This window comes from Mytilus californianus, unplaced genomic scaffold, assembly GCF_021869535.1.
Source record: "Mytilus californianus isolate M0D057914Y unplaced genomic scaffold, xbMytCali1.0.p SCAF_36, whole genome shotgun sequence".
NCBI lineage: Eukaryota > Metazoa > Mollusca > Bivalvia > Mytilida > Mytilidae > Mytilus > Mytilus californianus.
Genome location: NW_026262686.1, coordinates 517,057 through 537,725, shown reverse-complemented (window position 1 = coordinate 537,725; position 20,669 = coordinate 517,057). Strand labels below are relative to the sequence as shown.

The following is a 20,669-nucleotide window of genomic DNA, read 5'->3' as shown; positions in this document are numbered from 1 at the left end:
GTAAAACAGTCTTTAATATATCTATCACATTAATGTTTGAAGGGTCTTAAGCTAATACAAACCATATTAGTCAGTATGAAACACCAAAACGGAACGAACAATAACCGATTACGTTTTGTAGTTTACAAATTCTAAGCTGGTTTACGGTTGTCTTTTTCACTATGTTTGTATCGTTTCAATCAAGCAGATACCAGTTTATTTCAACCAATACATTGAAAAGAAACGAGAAATTTGTATATTAAAGATTTAGTTTTTATATTTATCAGTATTAATTTGATATTGAATAGAAATAACTTATTAATATGGATGAGTTAAAATTATTAGTTTGAAAAATGATAAGAGCGCCCTCTACAATAGAAATAACAAAGATGGCGGAACGTAAACAAACCACCTCGACCGCGAATTTGAAATTTTTTCTGATTTCTTGCTTATTGTACTCTATAGTCCGCACCCCGTCTGGAAGGTCCAATTTTGGAGAATAAAACCGCGGACTATACAAGCCTTTCTACAGTATGTTTATAATAGCACCACAACAACAATAAATAACCAAAAAATCATACAATTTTCAGCAATGAATGAAAAAAATATTAGATCAGTTGTTCTAATTTACATTAGAAATTTATTTACAATAGTGTGGTTAAATTGGTATAATTTGAATATAAAACTCTTTCTGTTCATTATTTGTAAATCTGACACTGAAATATAAAATGTCATCAAAAGAATCTATCATAACATGTTACAGAAATATATATATATATATATGCGTATATAGTCTTACTCCAAAAACCATGTGCAAGTTTTCAAACGAACAACATGTACACACTTAAATTTGAATACAATACAATATAAAAACAAATAATAATCAATACAATATATAAATGAGGTAAAAAATCAATGTACCTTATAAAATTATTGTTTACTTTTAACAACAACAACACTTTAATAGAATTGAGCAAAGTTTCATTGCAATTGATAAATGGATTGGAAGGAGTTGTGCTTCATATGTCAATGTTATATAACAAGTGAAGTAGATAAATTGAATTACCTCCCCATGAATCTATCAGACAGTCAAATTATCTCCCCTTGAAAATGCATAAATTAAATGGTGTACTTTCTTGATTTAAGAGGAAAATGTGCTGATAAGATGAATTAACAAATGGTCTGACGGAAGGACAGGGTCATTCCTGTTTACTTTCCAAAAATCTGTTAACTACAGATGTATTGATAATTCATTATTTTTTCAATAAATTTACAGTAAAATTTAGTACATTGTTTTATGAAATCACAGTTGCTTTAGATCTTTTCTGGCAGTTTTGATTCTGGTCTCAATTTTAACCAATCACAGATTACTTCTCAAAGTTCTGCCACCAATTATTCTATCTGACAATTTACAGCTTGGCTTTACAGCCAATCACAGGCTTGTTTACAAATTCCTGCCACCAATCAGGTCTTTCAAAACAGTTTGGTGTGTTAATCATGGCATTATACAAGTTTTTGTAAATCTGAAATACACAAATAATTATTTTTTTAGGAGTAAACTCTTAACCCAAGAATTATGTATAAAAATCAAATGTCCATATGTGTGCAAATTTTAAAGGGAGCCTCAAAATATCTGTCAAAAGGAAATCTCCTCCCTCAATACTAGTCTCTGAAGTAAATTTAAAATATGATGGTAAACTGTCCAGCTACAAACTTATCGCCTCCACAGGTAAACTGCCAGAAAACATTATAAGTGAAATGAATATTTGTTTTGCAAGATAATCCTGGATGTTTCTATCGGGGATGGGCACGATTACTGACAAATGTAATCGATTAATAATCGATTACATGAAGGTATTTTTGTGCAATCGATTAATAATCGATTACTCAGATTTTTGTATGTAATCGATTGCAATCGATTACTTTATCAAAAGTAATTACATTACTTTTCGATTACTGTCAATTACATGCTTCAAAATTTAAAAAAAATAAAGTAAGTTAAACACAATTATGTTGATCAACGTTTGTATAGTCGAAATTTAGAACTTTACCAAAAAAACAGCATTTAAAGAATTGTTTCCAAATTATAAGTTGACAGTTGTTATCTAGATGGAATCTCTTACTGAGGATCAGAATTATTAAAAAAATCTTGAAATTTTGACATTCAACATGAATTAGAGATGACATCGCCTTCCATCAATCACTTATATATATGTTTAAGGTTTTTTTCATTAATTTTGCTTTCGTACTGACTAATGTTAGCTTTTTTGTTTTTATTCATTAAAAGCAGGTATATTTTAGCATAGTTATTTACAATGTTGGAAGTTTTCTCTGAAGGAAACATAAAAAAGTAGAATTATTAATTAGTTCAGCTAATTCTAAAGATCAAAATTTATAATTATAATGACAGACATGATTTAATCCTTTTGTTGGATAACCACCTTAATTATAGGTTATAAAACTGCCAAAGGAGTACAGTTTATAACCTGGGGCAAAATAATGTAAATCTCCATCTTAATTAGACAAACAGTAATTGAAATAAAAACAAAGTATGTGTCTTATATAGTGATTAGAAGACTTTGATCATCTGATTAGTAAAGACAAGAAGTTTGTTAAGATTTTTTTATTCTCTAATAAAATTATAAACAGTATATATATATATAGTGTCAACGAGGGATACATGTATCTTTTTCTGAAAAGAATTTCAATGCATAGGCATTGGTTCATTGTTAAAAGGATTTTGTGTACTTTCTTATTTTTTATATACATGTATATCATAACATTATAAGAAATCAACTGTTTATCTATTCTAAGCTTAAATCTTATTGAAAATTATGCTTTTAGGAAATTTAATACAAATAAGCTTACTACTTAAAGGAAGTACAGAACTTAACTTAAGACACATTTCTTATTTTAAATCTATTTTCTTGTTTTAATATAAAAGGTGTTGACTTATTGACAAGCACATAAATCCATTTGTTTCAAAAGCTAGATATAAAGTAAATTATGGTAGGGGATCTGGTTGATCATAATGCAGCTTGAGACAATAGATAGAAATATAAAGGCAGTTGATAAACTCTTAAGTCATATCAGTACTTCAAAGTGATGAATACATACATGTTTTCATTTAAAATAGGTTATATTTCATCAAACTATTTTACTAATAAAAGTAATCGAAATGTAATCGAAAGTAATCGATGATTTTTGCTGTAATCGATTAAATTACGATTACATGTAATTGAAAATGTCTTCGATTACAGATTACTGTCGATTACTGGAAAAAATGTAATCAATTACAATCGATTAGGATTACAGATTACGATTACCCCATCCCTGGTTTCTATGCATGGTATGCAGGTGACTGAACTATAAAATGCACATGATTTTAATTCTGAAACTCCAACATTTGAATTATCATGTTGGTAATTTTTTACTAAAAATGGTAAAGTCTTGCAACAATGACTGATTGTGGACCCTCACCCTAGACACTTTATACAGTCGAACCTTGTTATGTCGAAGTCGAAGGGACCGGACCAAAGTATTCGACTTATCCGAGGTTTCGACTCATCAAAGGTCGAGTGTGGCGTCATCAATTTGGAATGCATGAAATTCTGTGTGAGATTTGTGTAAACTAGATACTTTGAACAGTGTGCCTTTTTTCGATATGACACTTTATGATTGTGTATTCAATCTCCATATTTTTTTGGTCCACCATAATAAATAAACACACAAGTACAGATACAAATCATTCAAAAATAAAATCAATAGTATACACAAATATTTACAAAGGTCAGTCACTATAATTTACGAAATCACTCGCGGAACGAAACAAGTTCTGAACGGTCTCTAACGAGGTCATCCTCTTTACATTAAATTATTATAAAGTTATCATAGTTGTTTTGATCCTTTTATTTTATTGTAATTAATGAATTTTTATTCTTATGATTCATTTAATCTCTGCTTGGGATATTTGAATTCGTTTCGTTTTTATGTCGGATAAAATATGTTCAACACACTAACGTTCTGCTTGGACTATAAACAAAGGTGCTAATTACCGGTCACCATAACATGTCATTTTAACTGTTATACAAACAAGTATGTTTACACAGCTTTAATCTCTTTTGAAAATGATGAGGTTACATAAGAAATACATCCCATTTGATTTTTTATCATTAGGTCTGCATCTTTTGAAAATTTTACTTTCGAACTTCGAGACATCGGGGTCAATTTACATTAATTTTACATCTACGGGACTATAAAATTTACTCCACTTAACCGAGTATTCAAATCAACCGAGTTCGACTCAACAGATGTAATTATGCATTGATCAAACGGGAATTTTACTGGGACCGAGAAATTAATTCGACTCATCCGAGTTTTCAACACAACCGAGTTCGACACAACGAGGTTCGACTGTATATCTAATTCTAATTAACAAATTTGACCTACTGAATTAGATTTATCACCAGTTTGTACTTTCATGAGCAACATGACAGGTACCACATGTGGCGCAAGATCTGCTTTAACTTACGAAAAAACCTGAAACCATCCCAGTTTTGGTGGGTTTGTTTTGCTCAGTCTTTAGTTTTCTGTGTTGTGTTTTGTATACTGTTGTTCATCTTTTGGCCTTTTTTTTTATTTCTTTGCCATGGTGTTGTCAGTTTATTTTCGACTTTAGTTTAAATGTCCATTTGGGATCTTTTGAATCTCATTTTCATATATATATAAGTTCCCGTCAGTTCTCCTTCAATGTGCTGTCATTATGAAACAAACTGTCCCATGCAAAAATCAGAATGAACACTAGACCAATGACCCCACTGATACTAACCTCTCCATCAGATTGTCCTATAGGCGAATTCAATATGAAATCTGTTGGCGCTACAGCGTCAGCCAGCGACACAGCATCGTCTTTCAATTCTGTACACAAACGTAAAATGGCCTCCCTGATAATTTGAGGTGGATTACTTCCAGTAATGTAACCTCCTACAGAATAAAATAAATGTGGATAGTGTCCACATGTGGACACGGATGATGCCCCCACTTGCATATCATATACCTATAAATGGACATAACTGAAGAATGGTAAAAGTGACGCTACCCAAATTTGAACTTGATCTGAGTTTTGTGGTAATAAGCATTGTGTGTAAGTCTCATAACATTTGGTTGAGGCTAACTTAAGTAGAGAACAGAAACTAAAAATGCAGCATTTTTTCTATTTGTAAACACGCATAACTCTAGAACGGTTGTGTATAAGTTTTATAACATTTGGTTGAGACAAACTAAAGTTAGAGAACGGAAACGAAAAATTCAGCAATTTTTATGTTTATAAAGGGACATAACTCAAGAATAGTAAAAGTGTTGCCACCAAATTTCGTGCTTAATCTGTATTATGTAGTAATAAGCATTGTGTATAAGTTTCATAACATTTGGTTGAGGCAAACTAAAGTTAGAAAACGGAAACAAAAAATTTGTACTTGATCTTAGTTTCGTGGTAATGAATATTGTGTATAGGTTTCATAATGTTTGGTTGGGGCAAACTTAAGTTACAGAATGGAAACTAAAAATTTTGTAATCTTTCAATCTATAAAGAGGCATAACTCAATAATGATTAAAGTGACACTACCCAAATTGAACTTGATCTGTGTTTTATCAGTGGAAGTCAAAATTAAACATTGCATTGTATAAAGCATTGATTGTAGTTGATTCAACTATAATCATGGACAAAGGAAGATAACTCCAATTTTAAAAATTACTTGATATTTAGAAGAAAATAAAAATTTAGCAATTTTTCCATTTTTAAAGGGCATAACTCTAGAATGGTTAAAGTGACGCCACCAAAATTCAAACTTGATCTGTGTTTTGTGGTAATAAGCATTGTGTATAAGTTTAATAACATTTGGTTAAGGCAAACTAAAGTTAGAGAACGGAAATGAAAAATTCAGCAATTTTTCCATTTGTAAAGGGGCATAACTCTAGAACGGTAAAAGTGACGCCACCAAAATTCAAACTTGATCTGTGTTTTGTGGTAATAAGCATTGTGTATAAGTTTCATAACATTTGGTTGCGGCAAACTAAAGTTAGAGAACGGAAACGAAAAATTCAGCAATTTTTCCATTTGTAAAGGGGCATAACTCTAGAACGGTAAAAGTGACGCCACCAAAATTCAAATTTGATCTGTGTTTTGTGGTAATAAGCATTGTGTATAAGTTTCATAACATTTGGTTGAGGCAAACTAAAGTTAGAGAACGGAAACGATAAATTCAGCAATTTTCCATTTGTAAAGGGGCATAACTCTAGAACGGTAAAAGTGACGCCACCAAAATTCAAACTTGATCTGTGTTTTGTGGTAATAAGCATTGTGTATAAGTTTCATAACATTTGGTTGAGGCAAACTAAAGTTAGAGAACGGAAACCAATTTTGGGACGTACGTACAGACAGACAAGGGTAAAACTTAATGCCCCCTCCGCTACGGCTGGGGCATAAAAAAGTTAATATTTATACACAAACACAAAATGGCCTTGCTAATAACAGACCTGCTAACTTTTAAATTTTATGGGGATTAACCCATGATAGATGTCGACCTGATTCTTGTAATCCTATATCAAAATAAACTGAAAACATCAAAACAGACATTCAAACATTTTTTTTGTTGGACCTTTTATAGCTGAATGTACAGTATGGGTTTTTCTCATTGTTGAGACCATATGATGACCTATAATTACTTATATCCACTTCATTTGAACTCTGGTGGAAAGTTGTCTCATTGGCAATCGTACCACATCTCATTACTTTTATAAAGAAGTTGAAATGGAAATTAAGAATATATAAACTAATTAAAAAAATAGAGTATATTACTAAATAGATCAAAAACATTTATATGACATGTATAAGAGATTCATTACATCCTCTAGTTGGCAGATACATATCATTGTAAATATACCTTGGTATAAAGTTGTCAGAATTTTTTTAATGTCCCACAGACCTATTGAATTTAACATAGCATTCAGTAAATTAAATTGAATGTTGATATACCTTGGTATAAAGTTGTCAGATGTTGTTCAAGTCTCCACAAACCAAACAGAGAACAAATTCTGGTTAATACTGGTCGTAGTTCTGAAGGGACATCTTCCCCGTTCTTCCCTTCTTGTAAAACTTTATAAAATCTCTCTAAAACTGTCATCTGAAATTTAAGAATTGGGTACCAATTTTTATGGATTGAGAAAAAAATGTATTTCAGTGGATATTACTTTTGTGGTTTGCCAAAGTCTGCATACAAGCCTTTATTATATACTTAGTAGTAAATACAGATAAATTGTATATGTAATACAATCATTGGCAAGCATGCTGTATCAGCCACCCGTGATGATATCGATATGAGCATGGTTGCAAAGGCTTTATCACACCTTCAATCTGTATGACGTCACGTCATCGATTGCAGTAACTGTTGCAAAGGCTTTATCAAATCCCTAGTCTGTATGACGTCATGTCAAACCTATAATCTGTATGACGTCATTTCAAACCTATAATCTGTATGAAGTCATGTCAAACCTATAATCTGTATGACGTCATGTCAAACCTATAATCTGTATGACGTCATTTCAAACCTCCTTTATCTGTATGACGTCATGTCACATAGAAAAACATCTACGTGATCATGAGTTATATGTATATAATAAAGTGTATATGATATGGCTTTTTCATTATCACACACCGTATCAACCCTCAACCAATATTATTCCTTCGAGCAGAGCTCTTGGGATTATATTGGTGTCTCGGGTTGATACGGATGTGATATTGAATAAACAGCCGCGCCATGAGCGCATGATACGCCCGTCGTCTTGTGTGTGAATTTTTATGCAATAAGCATAAATAGTTTCTGACATACGGCGTGACATGCGAAAACCCCCTTTTTTTTTTACAAAAAACTCAATATCTCTAAAATAAAATTTTGAATCAAAACCAAAAAGTATACAGATCTTTAGATTAATATAACTAAGAAGTGTGTAAAATTTTAAGCAATAATCATAAATTGTTTTTGAGATACGGCGCGACATGTGAAAAACCCCTCCCCCTTTTTTTACAAAATACTCAATAACTCAAAAATAAAATTTTGAATCATCACCAAAAAGTATACAGATCTTAAGGTTAATATAAATAAGAAGTGTGTAAAGTTTTAAGCAATAATCGTAAACAGTTTTTGAGATACGGCGCGACATGTGAAAAACCCCTCCCCCATTTTTAAAAAAATACTCAATATCTCTAAAATAAAATTTTGAATCATCACCAAAAAGTATACAGATCTTAAGATTAATATAACTAAGAAGTGTGTAAAGTTTTAAGCAATAATCATAAATTGTTTTTGAGATACGGCACGACATGTGAAAAAAAACACACACCTGTTTTAGTTACTAAGTCCCGTAACTCAAAAAGTTTTAATCTTATTTTCACCAAAAGTATACAGATCGTTTGACCATCATAAGAAACAACTATGTTAAGTTTCATGAAATTTGGATAAGTCATTCTCAAGTTATGGTGTGACATGTTTACGCCGGACAGACAGACGGACAGACAGACAGACGGACGGACGCCGGACATTTGTATACCATAATATGTCCCATCAAAAATTTGACGGGCGTATAAAAAGCCATATGATAATCTCTATATAGAAAATTTGTATTTGGTACAAATGCACCCACAAAATTCCACTAATATATAATGGTACTACACCCATAATAATGAATCCACAGTATGTTAAGGATGTTCACTACTCTGTGTCAAAATAACAAGTTTTTAAAAGACTGTTATAAGTTGATAGTATATAAATAAAGGAAACTAAAAAAGCAGAAAAAAATGAAGGGTCAGTGTGCTTGTTTTCGAGATATAAGCCACTGAAAATTTGGCGGGAAATAATTCTCTGTAGATTTTTCATACATTTAACATTATCACCTGTTTTCTTTCAAAAACGATGAAAAAATAACAAGGCTTTTATAAGATTTTCAAAGATGACATTTTGAACTATATGTAATCATATTATGGAGAGAAAAGTAGGGGTTAGTGGGCAACATTTATTAATGGCACTACATGGATAAAACCAAAGGATTCCGAATGTCTGACAAAAATTAAAAAACAAGAGGAGCGAACATCCTTAAGAAGAAGTTCTATGGCCGCTAAGTGACTGAGATGAAGAACAGCAATACAAGCACTGTCCTTTGATAAGTGACTGAGATGAAGAACAGTAATACAAGCACTGTCCTTTGATAAGTGACTGAGATGAAGAACAGCAATACAAGCACTGTCCTTTGATAAGTGACTGAGACGAAGAACAGCAATACAAGCACTGTCCTTTGCATTTGGTTTTGTTAAATGAGAGAAGAGATTTTGTGTCATGTATTACTTCATATCCAATTAACATTGGTCCTTAATTAATAAACTGTTCTCACAGAAATATGCCTGACCTTATCACATGGATGCCACCAACACTAAATACTGCACACATGCTTTCATCTTCCTTCGGTGACTTCTATTGGGAAAAGGGGGGGGGGAACAAAAAGGAAGTAAAACTTAAAATGCATGTTATACTACAGCAGAATGTTAATCATATATCTATCCATCAATCTGCCATTCAGAAAACTCTTGTGAGACATAGAAAGATACCTCAATGAAAGCTATGGCTAGAGTCCTACCTCAATAAAAGCAATGGCTAGAGTTCTGCAGTAATACACCTGGCTGTCATTCCTAGCAGAGAATCCATCTTTTCCTTTGTCCAGTTGTTGTTTGAGTCTGGCATCACTATCTACTAATAATCTTACAACCAACCATCTATAGGCTTCTAGTGAAACTGAAACACATGTTATAATTCAAAGTGTAATGGAAATCAATGGGTTCAAAGGTCAGGATCTGCAGTGCATTAGTAAAATTTCATAGCAACTGGGAAATTTAAGTGTCATTTGATTTTATCATTATAACTTCTATTAGTTTTTATTGGTATGCAGATAAGTATAGTAGAACTTGGTTCCTTGTTAATTATGCTACAAGTTTCTTATACTCTCTGTTAAATCTATTCAATAACTGTCTAGATTGATTGGTTGGTTGTTTTTCGCTTAATATCCATTGGCAAATAAATCATGATGGATGGAGGGCTGTTTGACGTACAGTGGCAAATTAAACGCATATTCAGGACGAGAATATGTTAGTGCCATATGAATATGAACCCTGCTTTTTACTAGACCGACACGCTGAGCCAAATCTTTAACTTGCTAGTTCTAACAGTCTGCAGGAAGACATGCCACCCATGCGAACACATTATTCTGACTAAGAGCCAACCAATCTTTGCTCTTAAGTTCCTTAATGCTGCATGCTTAGTAGAGAAGCAGCAAATATAAATTTAACTGCCTTTGGTTTGACCCGGCCCACACTTGAGGCGAACACGATGTCACCAGACATTTAAATACATTATGGTTGTACATGTGTGTGTAACTTACCTTCAGGTCTGATACAGTCTTCTACACTTCTAACTTGGAATGTAGTTTTAAGCAAGCTATCGAGATCATTCAAAAAATTAATACTTCCCAATGGACTTGACACCTTTTTACCTGAAAAAATTGCAATTTTCAATTGGTCATGGTGATTGATCATCGTTCAACATTAAGGATGCAATCTTTTGACCGTTGTCCAGTTTATAATAAATTTTATTAATAGAAACCCTGCTTAGTAGTGGATTGAGATTCTCATCTAGGTTAAATGGTCGACATACCAACCTATCTACACACATTTATATGACGATGATTTATTACACTTTTTAATGTATTCATATAAGAAAAGATCCATGTTTGACAAATTGGTAATGATTAAAATTTGCTTTATCATTTATCATACATCTCACTTCATTCAAACAAATAAATCACTCTTTAAAATAAATTTGTTTACAGTACTGTAAATTCAGAAGCTATTGCATTATTTTTATTTATGCGAAAGATGTGACAGTATCAGGTGCAATAATAAAACTTCAGTAGTGATTTTCCTTGATAAAATTTTTACAATTGCATTAATAAGATCTCCCATGTTTATCAATCATCAGTGATTCACAATAATAAATGCATGCATTAATTTCAGAATTTACAGCACTTTGTCTAGATATTAGAATATCCTTTGCTATGCTAATCTTGTCTTAATACCATAGTTTGCTTTTTAGTAATTAGTTTTACAGCACAATAAAATGCCTTGTTGTTTATGCTTATTTTGGTGTTTGAATACTATGTGTGCTTCATCACACCACCCTCATTTTCAGTTGCTTCAGATACTGTTGGGAGATCTGAACAGCTGACCAGAGGCACTTGCCATTTGGGCTGCTATTTAGGTGTTCTTACGTCCCTGTATACATTGCAGGTCTTCTTGCTTTTGTTGTTAAATTCATAATAGTGCATGTCATGTCATGTGTTTGTTTTATTTATTTTACATTTGACACAACTTTTCAGAATTTTCAGTTATTACTCAACTTTGAATTTGATTTGGCTTTCCAACTGTTTTGATTCGAGTGCCACTGATGAATCATATGTCGACTAAATGCATGTCTGGCATACCAAATTATAAGCCAGGTACCTTTGACAAAACTTTAAATATCTTTTTATTTTCCTAAAAAAAAAAGCTCTTAAAAGAGTTTTCGGTATGAATGTTTGTAAATATTCATTAAAATAAAGTTTTCTAGGTCTATCATACCACCAATTCTGAAACTGTCTTGGATATACTGTTTAATGAAGCTTATTGCCTGATGCAAACTGACAAAACTTTTTAAATGGTGGAATTTTTTTTTATGCAATTATGCCAAATGCAGTTCCTATGACTATTAGAGCCAGGTGAGCAAAACTTACCACTCCTGACTTGTTCCAGGTTAGCTAACAGATAATTACTGGTCTGTTGTAATATCACATTGTTGTCACCCTCGTACGTGCAGTTAGTATCATTATCATTACGTATAGCACCAAGACGGTTCACTGAAAAATGTAAATATTGATAAAGGAGTTTACAAGTTCAGTGGATAATATTAAAGAGAATCATGTATGGTTAAGTTTAAGGGTTAGAGAATTTACATGTTGTGACAATGACTTATAGTTAGATAAGAAACATTAACCAATCAGTTATTTTATGATGCCTAATTACTGTCTATGACTCATATGAATGGGTGTAATGTGGAGCGTGGCATTAGTGGAGCAGAAACTGCTGATCCTTTCTGGAGCACCTGAAGTCAACTCTGTTTCTTGGTGTGATTTGTGTGGCTCAATCTTCAGTTTTCTATGACTTTTTTGTAGACTGTTATTTATTTATTTTCTTTTAGCCATTGTGTTGTCTGTTTTTCTTCTACTTGTAATTTTTGGATGCCCCTTGGTATCTTCTCCCTTAATTTACCACAAAAGTAATCATAAAAACTATCTTACTACAAAAATATGCATTAAAAACTAACTTATAACAAAAATATGAATTAAATATAGTTTTTCATATAAATATTCATAAAACTAAGAAAACATAAAAATATCCATTAAAACTCTCTTACCATAAAAGTATCCATGACCTCCACATGCCTCTCTACATTCTTGAACTGCATCTCTGGCAATCCAACTGGCAAACGGCTTACTGGCACAAGACAAGGCATGGATTTCCTTGCCCAACTCTGCCTGTTCTTCAGAATTGTTGCCCAACATAAGGCCTATTCTCACACCCACAAAGTCCATGAAGAAAGAGTCAGACCAATGTTCTAATACATATGTAGCGGCAAGAAAAGGCAACAGTCTCCATTGCTGAAATGATATTAGTACATATGTATTTTTTGCTGAAATAATAAATAATACCACTTTAAATGTAGCATCATGAAACAGCTGCAGCCTCCATTGCCGACATAATAAATACCAGTAGCAGGACAGGTATTGCTATTGAAATAATATAAGTACATATGTAGCAGGAAAAAAAACAATTGCCTTCTCAGTGGCCTTAATAATAATAAATACCAGCACATATGTATTAAAAAGAAATTTGAGTAGATTTAATGATGAAATAATGAATAATACCACTTCATATGTAGCATCATGAAACTGTAGTAGCCTCCATTGCTGAAAAAGAAAGTAACAGTACATATGTAGCAGGTCAGGTAAAGCTTCTCTGTCATAAATCCCAAACCTCTTTGAAACACCTCTCTCCCCATGCTTCTGTTAATCCTTACCTGAAGTTGATATTCAAGGACAGGTATTTCTTCCTTGTCTGGAGGTCCAAACTGTCTCCTAGCAGCAGAGTACCGTATAGCTATAGGCATACACAGCTTTAGATTACACGTACACATCCCTGTAATACCTACTCTACCACCAGACAGTGCTCCTAGTGAGGCACCAAATCTTTTGTTTGGGTCCTATAAAAAATAGTATCATGATTACTGTTAATTTAGAAATTATTGCGATGTTTTTATTAAACCGGAAAATGCAACATTTATCAGGTTCGGAATTAATAAAACACACTTATAATTTCAGAAGTAATTTTCCTTCATATAACATTTGCCATTGCACTAATTAGATTTCACATTTTTGCCAGAGGTCAAGGATTTACAACAATAAATGCACACATTAGTTTCTGAATTTACAGTAATTTTGTACTTTAGTTTATACCAGGTACTTTATAATTACTGTAAAATCTTTTTTTAAAACAAATACCAGTAATCTGAATTTAACTGTAAGCTATTAAAAAAAATGTTAATGAGACAGTGACCCATAAACACAAACCATTATCCCTGTATGACAAAGTGTCCACATTGTATGACAACCTCTAAATTAATAACCGAGATTCTTAACAAGTTGGGATTTATTTCACCAGACACATCCGACAGCAATAAATTCTAAAAAGTTTTTTTTTAAATAAGAAGTTGAATTAAGAAGAAACATCTCCATTTTAGTGTATTCATACTTGACATCTGACCCAGACACTAGCATGACTAGAAGTTAAATTCTGTCCAGAAACAAGGGAAGTAATTACTTCTTACATCAACTCTTATTGTCATTTATTTAGAACTGTATTTCTTACCTTATATGGAGTTACATAGGTCCCATTTTCTAAAACATCACCTGTTCTGTTCAATAAGTACTCTCGAGGAATTCGGTAATTGTTAAAATGCATAAAACTGAAAGAAACAATTAAATTGCTTTTGTAACAATTTCATATACATGTAGAATAAAAGATTATAAAAATGGATTTCTAATAAACATTTAAATGTAAACATTATGAATGAGCTGTGTAACAATACTTCAACACTGAAATGGTATTTATTATATCAGTGTTTAATAAATCTTTTTTTTTGGTTACATGTATCCTCGTCTCATGGGTTTTTCGTGCTATTAAGAATGCATTGTGACATCACAGTTTTCACTGAAAAAGCTTGCATAGTACGAATTCATATGACGTATGAAAACATATGATCTGACCATATATAAAAAAATTTTGTTTTTATCTAAATATTTTAATATTATTACCGGGTAAATGAATTATTTTTTTACCATAATGCATTTTTCTTCCTATTTCCATGAATTTAAATAAAACTAATCAATCAATGTCTCCAACAACACCAAAGAATATACATACTTTTCATAAAACAATGGGAGACATAGTACACTTACAATACATATATCATATTTATACCATATATATGTCACACATGTAAAAAAGCACATATATGTATCTGTTATGGGCTTTTCTAGAAAAAAATGTACCTTGGGGATCAGAACTCAATTCCATGTTTAGGATTACCACCAACTGAATTTTAATTCTTTTCTGTAATGCATAAGAATCAGTGAAACTGATGACTTTGCACCTGGGTTAAAAAATAAGAGTGGAGTTTACGACCCTCCCTGGTATTCAATTCTGGAAAGGCATATATTAGAATCATAACTTACTGTCGTATTTGTGGGATGTTTTACATATACATGTATTACTATATGTGTTATATTTTTTTAATATTCTAACATTTACATGTAAATCTTACCCATTATCTAGACCATTTAGTCCTAATTTTTCACCCTGGTCACCAACAACAACTCCTGGGTAACTACGTAGTGTTTCTGGATCTCTGACAGGTACAACAAAGGAATGTAGGCCATGACACTTGCCGTCAGGAGTATATAACTGGGCATAGGTCAGAGCATGTGTAGCATTCTTACCCAAGTTACCCGACCAAATCTTTGTTGCCTCAAAATCAGGAGTATTTAATTTAAATTCCTGAAAATAGAAGAGCACATATATATTAATCATGATTTCTGTTATCATCTTCATCTATTATTCTGAATATACTTTTATCCCTGAAGTTACCATGGTTACTGTATAATTTGACATCACAAGAGAAAATGTCTGAAATAATAGCGCAAAAGTGATTGTTGTATGACGTCAATAGTTCAAGTGCCTCAAAATCTTGAGTCAGGGGGTTGCAAATTCTGAAAAGTAATATGGTCTGTACTATATTGAATTTTCTTGTGGTTATAATGTTTAGCAAATTATTGAACCAATGCATGTATATAAACTAAACTTAGTACATGCACTCTTGTTTTTTTTCTATATACTTAAAACGAATCTGAAAAGTTTAAAGCACAAATAATATTTTATTCATTGATTTGTGAGTGAAAACCTTGGCTGCTATTTAACTTCTGGGTTTTTGTGCCGAAGTCAAGCAATTGTAACAATTAACACAGAATCATGGAGCTAGTGAAAAATAAGTAAGATCAAATAGTGATGCTAACATTTTTTATATTGTTCATACCAGGGTTTCCGCTGGCGGTTGCCATTTTCGCATTTTGCGAAAAAATAATAATTGTGGCGATTAATTCATCATTTGCAAAAGAATTTGGCGAAAGAAATATATATAACGATTTAAGTTTATCCATCTTGTTTATTTATTTTGTTTCGCGTTTCTTGGACTTTACCTGACTTTACCTGATAATACTCGGAATTCACCTGGAACTTGTTAAGATTTTGACAGAAAATCAATAATCAGCTGATTGCATTTTATAGCTGTAGACAACAAAGGACTAATTAATAAAGGTGTTGATTGTATTGTTTGACAAAATGATATGGTTAAATGGCGTCTGCACATGTCACTTAAAGGATATATTAACCACTTTGCAATGCACGTGTTTGAAGCAATAATTAACGTAATCTCTCCTTCTTTTATTTCTGGAAAGGAAAACTATTGTATGACAAAAAATGCTCAAAAGCAAGAAAACTCTCTTACTTAATCCTTTGACTTTGATATAGATTATTGATTTGAGAGGGTACTTTAAGTCGTTTTGGCGACACATGTGTTTCAACCATAGTTTTACGTCTCAACTTTTTCATTTACGATGGTCCGGAATAGAAACTGTTGATATGAAGAAATATATTCAACAGGTTGGGAACAACCACTCAAATGAGGGGTAACCCTTCAATGCAAATTACTATATCTTTAATGAGGGATCAATTTCAAGTGATAAAACAATTGTTTTGTTGTAAAATCTACCTCTTTGTTCAAAAGGGCACATATTTATATTAATTGAAAAAACTTTTCCCAAAGGATTATATATTCATCTATTTGGTATTAAATGGTCAAAACATGTCCAAGAATTTTGTTCTATTCCTGGACTTATATCTTCTTTATTATTTGAAAGTAAGTGGACCCCTCTTTTAGGAAAGTTCTTCCAAGTATCCCCCCCCCCCTTGCAACTTAAAAAAAAAAGCAAAGCTTTATTTTTAAAAGTAAGCTTTCAGTGTTTATTCATTACAATGTAGACTAAAAGATAAGTTTAAGAGAACAATCATAGACAACAATGGGGCAAACTCATTTTATTTTATTTTTATGGGGAGGGGGGTTGAAAGGGAAAATTTCAATTGAAAAATATATGTTATATATGTATTGGCGAAAAAAAAACAACAATAAAGTGGCAAAAAATATATAGTTTTGGCGAAAGAGGTGGCAAAAAAAATGATTGACCCAGGGGAAACCCTGGTTCATACCTGTAGACAGGTCTCTGTTTCATTCAGGGTGTGATTTAGACTAGTTTCTACTTAACTCTTGGTTCTGCTTACACACTTTTATTGTTGACTCAGGGTTTGCTTTTGCAAGCGTCTTGTTTATAAAGATTTAATAAAGACAGGTCTCCAGTTTAATAAGAAAGGTTTCACTGTAACTTGATTCTATGTGCATTTGTAATTAATGGCTAATTATTTTACCTAAATGTGATCACTGTTATTACCTGAGTGTTTGTAGTATAACTGTTTACTGGTTCATCCTTCTGAATATGCATGTAATATTTGCCACTGGATGTTAAGCAAACAACAATCAAGCAATCTTAGTGCTCTTTCCTGAGTGTTTTGAGAAATGGTCTATTTGTTTTTACCTGAGTTTTTGAGTATATATCTATTTGTTATTACCTGAGTTTTTGGATCATATGTAGCTGTGGTCCTCATAGCTTTTGTATTACTTCCATGACTAAGCTCTGTTAGTGAGAAACAACCAAAATACTGAAAAACATATAATCAATATTTTAGAAATATTAATAAGCATCTGTTCTTGATGAGCACACATACCTAACAAAACTAAAGATGGCAATATTATGGTGACAAGCTTTAATAGATTTTTGACTGAAATAGTTTTCCATAGATTTCTGAAGCAAAATTTTTTTTTTCAATTGAAAGCACCTACTAGTAGGTTAATATTCAAGGACCACTTTCTGCATGTCATGTCTTTTGAGGACACAAAAATAGCATCTTCCTGCATCACATAAGTATAAAGGTCATTAAATAGGTCAAAATATCAGCAAATCAAGAATGTGTCCATAGTACATGGATGCCCCACTCGCACTATCATTTTCTATGTTTAATGGATTGTAGAATTGGGGGCAAAACTCTAATTTGCCATTAAAATTAGAAAGATCATATCATAGGGAACATTTGTGCCAAGTTTCAAGTTGATTAAGACTTCAACTTCATCAAAAACTACCTTGACCAAAAAATAGATGGACTGACAAACAGATGGTACGACGGATGAACAAACAGACACACACAGACTGAAAACATAATGCCCATAAATGAGGCATAATAAATGGGACATAAAAACAAGATTTTTCCTTCAGTACACACTTCAGACATGTCAGATGTAAAAAGCAAAGTTGGAGACAAATACAACAATTATTTATCATTTAAATATATATACTTAAATCCCTTGAAGTTTGATTTACCTCGAATGTTTTAAATTTCTGAGCAATATCAGCATGTCTAGCTGTCCCTGAGGCTCCAATATTTCCTCCAGTAAACTCAACATTTAACTGAAACTTAGCCATCACGGACCAGTCATACATCCCTAGGGAGTCAGTGAAAATCTTATGTTTTAATGGGTTACTGAATATTTCATCATCATTGAGTAAGTCATATTCAAATAATCTTTTCACTCGTAAAAATGTCTTCCTTCTCTGTTCCTCTAATGATTCAGTTATCATGGACTGAGAAAATATCGGGTCTTTTTCCAAAGTAGTCCATATTTTATTCTGAAAGTAAACTTAAGATTTTATGTACCTGATATTACATGTACTAGAAATTAAAATGGTGAATCTGAAGGGATTATGTATCAAGATTTGAACTGTAAAGGGTATACTCAACGATAAAAAAAAATCTACTTTTTTCAGTCAAGTATTTTTATAAATTAGTCAAAGTTTAATTACAGGGCTATTATTGGGCAGACTTCATTGAATGTAAAAAAAATACCAATATTTTAGCGTTTGAATGTTCTTCTATCATGTCTTTCTATTGTAGTTTCCGCAAAAACACAATATACAAATGATAAATAATGGGTAAAAATTAAGGAGTCAGTTGAATATATGTACCTATCGACATTTAGCATGTATAAGACGTATTTTGTAAATAAGAAGCTGATAAACAATGGATGTCACAACTCGTCAGAGAACAGACCTTATAACATGCTAACATAAAGTCAGAGACCGCATTTATGGAAGATCTGATATAAATACAATGTATATACAGTTTGTATATGTAATTTGATGTAATTCCTGAGTAAAATGTGAGCAAACTTTCATAAATGGCCAATATGTTTATTAACAATATTTGGTATTGAGTGATAGTAGCCTTCAAAATGCATTCATACAGTATACATGGTATAAATATATCATGCTTACATCAAGCCTGAGACCATACATATTTTGTACATGTATTTATGTCGGGAAGATTAATAGTTCCCGAGGCCATTATGTAAAAGAAAAGATATCGGGTACTCAGACAGGTCAAGTCCAATTAATTATGCCGTCTAGAAAGGCTATTTTTGATGTGACGCATTCCTTGAAGGAAGGATAAAAAATTTATAAAAGAGCCGTACAAATTGGCATAATTATTTGGACTAGGTAATGCCAAGCACATAACTATCATTTAATGGCATGATTAGCAATAAAAAAACAGGATTATTCACCTTAAATCTTAAAATCTCTTCTCCATCCATATAAATCTTCATATTCCTCCAGTCAAATGATGACTTTTTCCTGTAGGCATCCAATGGACCTTGTTTTGCTTGTCTGAGTATTTCTAAATCATACAGATTTTGTTCCATTGCTTCCGATTCAGTCCCTGGGACTACGACTGCAGGATCCAGGGGTGAATTTGTTTGCTGGTTCGAAGTCTGCCTCAAGGATACAGATTTCCTGCTCATATTGAACAAAATATTCTGAGAACTAGTCGTCGTCTTGCATAAACTGTCCAAAGTTCAGATTTGGATTGTGGTTACGAAAAATGCTGAGACATTCCGTATTGAAAAATGATAAATTTGCTAAAAGAAAGATTACAATCCTGAACTCGAATCAAAATTCTGTTAAAGAACCAATCAATCAAAACTTCGACCTGTCGATGAATTTTTTCTTTATAATTAGATAAAAGTGGTAGATAAATTTGACATAGTTTAAATTTATATTTCATAATATACTACATCATTTTTTTTATATATGTGAAATTTAACAATTTAAAAAAAAAATGTTATTTAGTTTAAGTTTAATCTTTGAGGGTCGTAATGGGGGTACCATCATGACAAAGTACGGTAAAAATTCTTGCCAAATGACGTTAACGGTAATTTTTGGAGTATGACGATAAAATGTTCACTTTCTTTTAGAGGATAAAAGCATCGACTGATTTTGACGAATCACGTTATTTTTTTTCCAAAAATGACGGTAATGATAGTTATTAGAGACCTCTGACGAATCATGATTAGGATATTTTGACGAATCACGGTAAAATTTAAACCAATTTGACGCTAACGGTAGCCGAAAATGACTGTTTGACGCCTGACGTTAAAGGGCATTACTACCCTCATCTATTTGCTAACCCGATTAATAATCAAACACCAGTTTCGAATAAACTAAAAAAAAAGTAATAGTCAATGTGCATAAGAAAAGCACAACAGTGGTATCTATACTATACTTCTATAGTTACTCAGTTGTACCGCTGAATATATATGAAATATTTGACAATGGAAAATGTAAGCAACAATCAATCAATCCATGATTATTAGTTCAAATGACGACATATTTTAATATTATTGAATTTAGGACCATAAGATATAGCTTGAAGCATGGGAATATTTTAAGAGCATTGGCTTCAGCTTAAAAGATTTAATTGGCATATTGTAAGAGCATCAGTT

General features: G+C 32.1%; 1 protein-coding gene across 1 annotated transcript; it reads right to left on the bottom strand.

Annotated features, from left to right (window-relative positions):
• Positions 1-513: 513 nt before the first annotated feature.
• LOC127736747 (peroxisomal acyl-coenzyme A oxidase 3-like) lies at positions 514-19,768 on the bottom strand. The gene is made up of 13 exons (XM_052247325.1): positions 19,452-19,768; positions 18,214-18,519; positions 17,408-17,497; positions 14,994-15,226; positions 14,039-14,135; positions 13,191-13,373; positions 12,528-12,771; positions 11,848-11,970; positions 10,462-10,572; positions 9,664-9,818; positions 7,013-7,160; positions 4,808-4,962; positions 514-1,502 (listed from the first exon to the last, which is right to left on the bottom strand). The coding sequence occupies exons 1-13, from the start codon at positions 19,686-19,688 to the stop codon at positions 1,389-1,391; spliced, it is 2,196 nt and encodes a 731-aa protein (XP_052103285.1). The 5' UTR covers positions 19,689-19,768; the 3' UTR covers positions 514-1,388.
• Positions 19,769-20,669: the final 901 nt, after the last annotated feature.